Source organism: Orycteropus afer, unplaced genomic scaffold (assembly GCF_000298275.1).
Source record: "Orycteropus afer afer isolate SDZICR_OR568_19922 unplaced genomic scaffold, OryAfe1.0 scaffold00155, whole genome shotgun sequence".
Lineage (NCBI taxonomy): Eukaryota > Metazoa > Chordata > Mammalia > Tubulidentata > Orycteropodidae > Orycteropus > Orycteropus afer.
Genome location: NW_006921742.1, coordinates 2,612,289 through 2,619,014, shown reverse-complemented (window position 1 = coordinate 2,619,014; position 6,726 = coordinate 2,612,289). Strand labels below are relative to the sequence as shown.

Below are 6,726 nucleotides of genomic sequence, written 5' to 3'. Positions count from 1 at the left end.
ATGCCATGGGAAAGTTCCAAGAATCCTGCGAACCCTGCCCTCACCCCACGTGGTACCCCTGCCCCACTAATCTTTCAAATTAGTTCAGCCTAATGAAAACCAACAACATACAAAGCAAGTAATAATACTCATCGTTCATCTTCCCGTCTGCGTTAGTTCACGCTGTGTATACCGGTTTAACCAACCTGAATTCACCAAAAGCACCACCAACCATCTCGTGGGGCTGGCCAAGACACATTTAGTGGCGATCTTGGGGAAGAAATAATTGACCAGGATCCAGTCTCTCAAAAACCATGATTTGTTTGTAGAACGTATGGACAGGGTTGCTCTTATATTCTCTTTCCCAAGAATCATGGATTCAATCTCTCCACAGAACAGACCCCTATTTCCCTTAGTTTTCCTTTGGTTGTGTTTACAAATAGCGAGATACTATAGAATATTGTGCCAACAGCTCTTAGAATACTTTAAGTTCATTATTTTATATAATTTATGCTCTTGATTCCCTCCTGTGGGAGAAAGTTTTTATTTCAGGTGTCTTTTTTTCAAAGAGATAAGTGGGTCATATTTACTATAAAGTAAGTGAAAACTATTTATGAACCATACGTTATTTGATGGAAAATATCCTTATACTTCTTTTTCTACTTTAAAATTTAAATATGGCTACCAGGGAAAAGGGATCATTTCTCTCTTTGTTGGGTAAAAATAGATTGAGTGATTTAGCCAGTCCAGTACAATTAAAATTCTGACATTAGCATTGTTGCTTCTGTTCTGCGGGAAAAAGACAAACAGAACATAGGATAATCGGGGTTCACTGGTGAAGTCATTTGATGTGCAACCTCTGTTCTCTGGCTGAGGCTCGCCTTAACCTGCCTGGCAGCTCTGATTCTGGTGATAGCGGTACAGTTTCAGGATGATAAACACCGTCTCTGACGCTATGTGCAACACTCCTTTTGTGCTAGCAAAACAATACCATTGGGGAGGGGAAAAAAATGCCAGTGTTTGAATCCTAAATTCCATTAACTATAAATTTATTTTTGTTTTTTGAACTAATGCTATGCTAGGTTTATTTTAAAGTATATTTTACGGAATCAACTAGACAGCAACGTTTGTTCTCATGAAAGATCCAGCAGCCCTTTTCACAAGATTAGAGTCAGTGGCTTGGTCACCTTGCAACCTAGACAATTGTACTCTGTATTCCTGGGTATTTCCCTCCACCTTCCCAACCCCATACAAACCATCACATGTATGATACACACACTTCTTCCAAATCAACAATCCCGTTGTTGAGATGCAGACTTCTCATGGTTCCAGCTTGGAAGATACTCTAAAACATTAGTCCAAACCCCGGCTTTTATTACACTTTTAACAAGGAAATCCTTATGTCAATGTATATTTTACATTAGAAGGCAAATCTCGATTAGGCACACCTTCTCCTAGATTAAGATCTTTGGTAAATATTTTTATTTTCATAAAGGGTGTTTATTCTGGAGTTTCTTTGATGAAAAAAAATGTGCTGCTCAAATAGATGCTGCTTATTTCAATAAAGCCAATGAAGTCTTTAGAAATGGCAAAAAGCAAACAAACAAGCAATGAAACAAAAAAGGCTTGAGGAAATAGCTTTCCTTTGACCTTCTGAATAAATTCCACAAGGGGGCGAAAACACCTAATGGTCCGAGACTGCAAAGTTTATATTTCAAAGCTGGCCACCCATAATAGATTAGTGGATTAATATTTTGCTCTAAAGGATCTGGCCTTTAATGTTGATGTCAATTTATAGCTATCCCAGGCGTTTACAGTAGTAAAAGTCACGGAGACCATAAACTTCGCAATAGATGGCAGCTTTCTGGTACTAGTGCTCTAGCCTAGCACTCCATAAACAGCAGTGATTAGGTAACTGTTCTTCAAAGGCTCATCCATAGCTGTAACATCTTTATCAATGCCAGCGATTCTGCCACCAGGGTTTGATCAGCCACAAGGCAGAGGTACGATTTTTATTAATGTGGACTTACTTCTTTCACATGGATCTCGGATGCTTTGCTGTTGCTTATCATTGATCTCTCCTTGAAAATCAAGCATCGAGTGTCTATTTGTGGGCAAAGCTTAACGAACAGAAGCTCTCTTGTACCCTATTAGAACTTTTTGAAAAACAGCCAAGGTACAGAGGTCAAATTTCCCCATATGCTATAAGCAACTTAGTAGGAAGAAAGACCACAAAAAAGTTTTGCAAATGTCTGCCAGTAACAGGGTGATCTAGGTCACTGTACACGTTTCAATAATCAGGTTGTTCAAACAAGGAGTTATTTTTCTCTGCTTAAGAGCCCTGCAGATATCACCTAAAATCTACTCAATTGTTGATCAAGAAAGAGTTTAATGAAATAAAGATCATTCAAGAGAAAGAGAAGGGGACTTGTGTTTGCATTTTTACTGGAGAGAAGTGAGGCACTTAATGCGGCTCCTCTGTTTGAGTGCCCTGCTGGCAGAGACCAGCTCAGGATCTAATAATAGTTCCTTGGGTTCTGCATCTCTGCATACATGTTCCGGTGTTGGAGTAACAGGAGGAATTTAGTGACAGAGCAGGTGTTGTGGCTTATTCCCTGGCAGTATAAATGGTGAAGGGTGGTGGCAAGACAATTCTTTTGCTTCTTTCCTCATGAAAAAAAAAAAAAAAAGAACCCTCAAAAACCCCCCAACAATGCCTCCAATAGATTTCTTTTTTTCTTGGCACAAGTGAAAAAGAACTAGAATTGCTGTATTAATATGTATGCAAACATATTTTTTCACTTGAGCCTCTGGGGGGAAAAAAAAACTTACTGTGAAAATGCTTACCCAGGAAGATTTACTGCTGATTGCAGATTTAGTATTGACATGTTTTAGCTGAAGAAAACTTCAGCTGTAACTATTAATGTGGGAAATCTGCTTCAGCTTTGAAAGAGGAGTTGAAAATGAATCGGTGTAGTCATGAAGAGATTATTTATTTAGAATGCAATTTTTAATAAGAAAAAGTCAATTATAGAAGGTATGAAAAACTCAATGGAGTATGCATCTTAATTTTGTATGGCCTGCCATGGAGACGGAATTACAGAACGTAGGTGATCCGAATTTGATTTAAATCAGCCTTTATGCCAGACTCACTGTAATGTAACACCTTCACACACCCTCCTCTTGTGGATTTTATTATTATGAAACATGAGACTTAAGATTAGAATCTAGGAGTCCAAAGGCAATGCTGTTTTAAAGTATTATTTGAAAGATTTTTCTCAACCTCTATTTCTTTCCTCCTCCCAGGAGGTTAAGTACCAAAGTCAGTAGTTTTTCTTGAATGTAGGTGTGTTGCTCTTATAAACATAAGGTAAGTCATGAAAACATGACAAGGAAAACAAAACAAAATTCCTTCTCCTTCCAACTGTGATAATTTGAGATTTTTAACAATATTACTTTTTCCTTTGCTTGATTATGTAAGGTAAAACTTGACACCTCTTAAGTGTAGTTATCATCTTGATAACTCATCTAGGTGAAATTAAAGTGTTCTTATCCTTACGTGCTCTGTACCCAATGCATGTAACAAAAAAAGCTCAGAATTCTGGAAAACAAGGCATGCTGGAGAGGGAACATCTTGTGATGATTGTAATTTGACCTTTGAATCAACCTTGCTGAGTAAATTCTAAATATTATAGAACTAAATAGAAAGCCCCAAGGTGGAATTCCACCCCCTCTTCCTCTCAGAGCTGTAAACCAGTCAGGAGTTATTTCAGAGATGAAGCTGGGAAGTGTGTGCCTCTTCCTAGCACCTTCACTGAGAAATAAAATTCATCACTGGAGACAAAGGTAGACTTATATTTAATGCCACCTTAATCAATCACCCAGTGTATTGTTCCAATCTGCCTCCATTTATGTTGTGACATCAGTTATTACTAGAAATACTCCATCTTCCCTCACCCTCCCACATGAAAGATATTTGTAATAGTTACTATTACAAACCTTTATAACTTGAATATGATGGCAATTAAGGAGACAAAAAATGTTGACAACTTTGCAGCTTTTGATTAAGCCACACCAAGAGGCATGTTACAATGATAACAATGAAGCATTATGCCAATTATGTTAAATCCTGCTCTTGGTTTAAGCTCATCATGACCTGTTTCAGTGTCCTGTAATTTATCCCTAGGAATGCTTCCTCTCACCAATAGTATTCAACTTAAGGGGGGCGGGGGAAGCCACCAAAAGCAACCACCCCCCCCAAATGACTTCTAGAAAACAAGTATTTCTTAACTTTTTATTGACATTGGCAAATTAAAATAGAATAAATTAACAAGTATTTTTTCAAAAAAATGTTTTGTACAAAAATACTGTCAAAATTTCCTAAAAAGCTTTCAACACAGTAGTATCTTTTCATGTACTGAATATAACTATTAGCACAGTGTCAAAAATGTTGAAGACAGAAACAAAATAAAAATCTGTGAAATGTTTGCCACTGATGACATTCCACACCCTATTATTGTCTGTACATATGGGGGAGGGGGGTAGCCAACTTTAAAGTGAACAGTATGACTTTTCCTGATCCAGAACAGTTTGGCCCACATCTGTTTCATCTTCCAGTTTAGCATATTTTAAAAATTAGTCTGTACTCAAATGCATAGTTAAAAAAATGAAGCGAGATGGCAGAGTTTGTGCAGTAATATCTGCCCTTCAAAGTTCATGCAACCAACTAATGCAATTTTTCCTTTCACTCGTAAATCTGAATGCAGTTCAGTCATGTGAAACCATCTACAAAATCCACAAGATTAAGCAGTTTGCCAAGATTAATATCTAACAGTTGAGCACTGGAGAAAGTGAGGAAATAAGGAGCAAAAACAAACAACAAAAAAGACCAAGTTAGCTAGATATTTCAACTACATAAGGGAGGTGAATGTCAAGGCTACAAAAACGAAACAAAAACTGGGGGGTGGGGAGGAGAAAAAGTGGCAGCAATTTTTTTTTTTTAACCAATTTGTACAAGTTTATAGTTTACTTTGTTTCCAAGTTCTCAAACCTTTCAAGATCTGAAAAGTGAGATACTGTGTCTAAGGGAATGTTTTTTTAATTCACACTGAAGAAGAAGTTGGGGGTTTGATTTTTTCCGCAGGGCTTTTGATCAAGTCAACAGCTTACTCTACTGGGCTGCTGTTTGCACACGAAGTCCGTCATAAAATCAAACTCGTTTTGCCCCAGCCAGAGTTCGGGCAGCTCCTTGATGCGGTCCAAACCCATTTCTATCACTAAGGACATGAGCACTTCCTCGTCGATGAAATCAGTGTCTATGACATTGGGCGGCAGCATTGCAGCAGGGACGTGGGCCACGGAGGCGGGCATGTTGCCGCCGCCGCCACCGCTGCTGGTGCTGCCCGCGCCGCCCGAGGTGCCGCCCGAGCCGCCGGGGGTGCTGCTGCCGCCCGAGCCGCCGGGGGTGCTGCTGCCGCCGCTGTGCTTGGGGTTGCAATCTCGGAAGTGCTGGTTTGTCCCGTTCATCTGGTGGCCTGCAGCAGGGTGCAAATCCGGCATGTAGTGGTTGTGGGGGTAGGGGTGATGGTTGAAATACTGGTTGTTGAGCTTCTGCAGTTGCATGCTGGCCGGCAGGGAGCCTCCCTGGCTGGCCACCGGGGGGCCCATGAACTGGGAGTTGTTAAACCTGGCCGCGGGGGCCAGCGCGCTCGGGGGGTGCCCTCCGTTCACAGTCCCCGGCCCCATCGCGTGCCTGATGCCGCTCGTGGCATTCAGGTTCCCCGCGCCGTAGTGTATGTGCTCGCCCATCAGGGCGTTGAAGGCGTGTTGGGGCTGCTGCTGCTGGTGGTGGTGGGGGCTCGGGAACTGGCCCATGCCCATGCGGTGGGCAGGGTGGTGGTGCAGACCGTTGGTGCCGTCGGGGAAGCGCCCGTGGTTCATGGCCATCATGTGGTCTGCCATTTCCAGTCCTGGAAGTGAAAAGAGCAGACGATAAGCCCCGAGCCACACGTGTCGCCCACCGGAGCGCACCCCACTTTTCTCGCCTGCGTCCCCCAGGCTCCCCGCGCGCACGTCCTCGGGAGCCCACTAGCCTGTGCACCCGGGCTCTCCACCACCGCGGATCTGCCACCGACCCGCGGAGCTAGGCGCTGCACACACAGCCCTTCCCCTGCGATCGAGGTCGGGGAGCCGACCCACACCCCCTCTGCTCCCCGAAGTGGCCTAATAAAGGAAGTGCCCCGTAGCCAGCCGCGAACTTCAGGCATTAAACCAGCCTCCTCATCCTGTTGTTGCACATCCTGTTGTTATTCCCCAGCTCCGCCTCACGCTCTTCCTACGGGCAAACCCTGCCCTCGGAGGACCCGACTAGCTGGAGCCCCACACCGGCTTCGCCCGCTGCTCTCACCTTCCGTCTTTGCGATTTCTGCTCCGAAGACCGAGGGCGGGATCGTCGGATCCAGGACCGTCTCAGGCGCACATAGAGGGGACCTTCCGGGTGTGCGGGGCGCTCGCGGGCGCGAGGTTGACGCCGAGGTCTCGTAGCAGCCGCTGGGCAGGAGCGGAGCCGTTCCCTTTTATTTCCCCTCCGCTGCCCTCACAGCTCGGAGAGGCCGCCCGGCATCTGCCAACAATGAGCTGTGTTTCTTAGGGCTTTGGCCACAGTTAATATAAGCATTTCAGGAAGGGCGGAGCGAGAGCCTCCCGGCCGGGCGCCGCCAACATGCGGATTCTGGAATTGCGGCGCAC

General features: G+C 43.8%; 1 protein-coding gene across 1 annotated transcript; it reads right to left on the bottom strand.

The window, feature by feature from the left end:
• Positions 1-5,136: 5,136 nt before the first annotated feature.
• CITED2 (Cbp/p300 interacting transactivator with Glu/Asp rich carboxy-terminal domain 2) lies at positions 5,137-5,949 on the bottom strand. Its single transcript, XM_007946289.2, has one exon. It carries the CDS (start codon positions 5,938-5,940, stop codon positions 5,137-5,139), a length of 804 nt encoding a protein of 267 aa, XP_007944480.1. The 5' UTR covers positions 5,941-5,949.
• Positions 5,950-6,726: the final 777 nt, after the last annotated feature.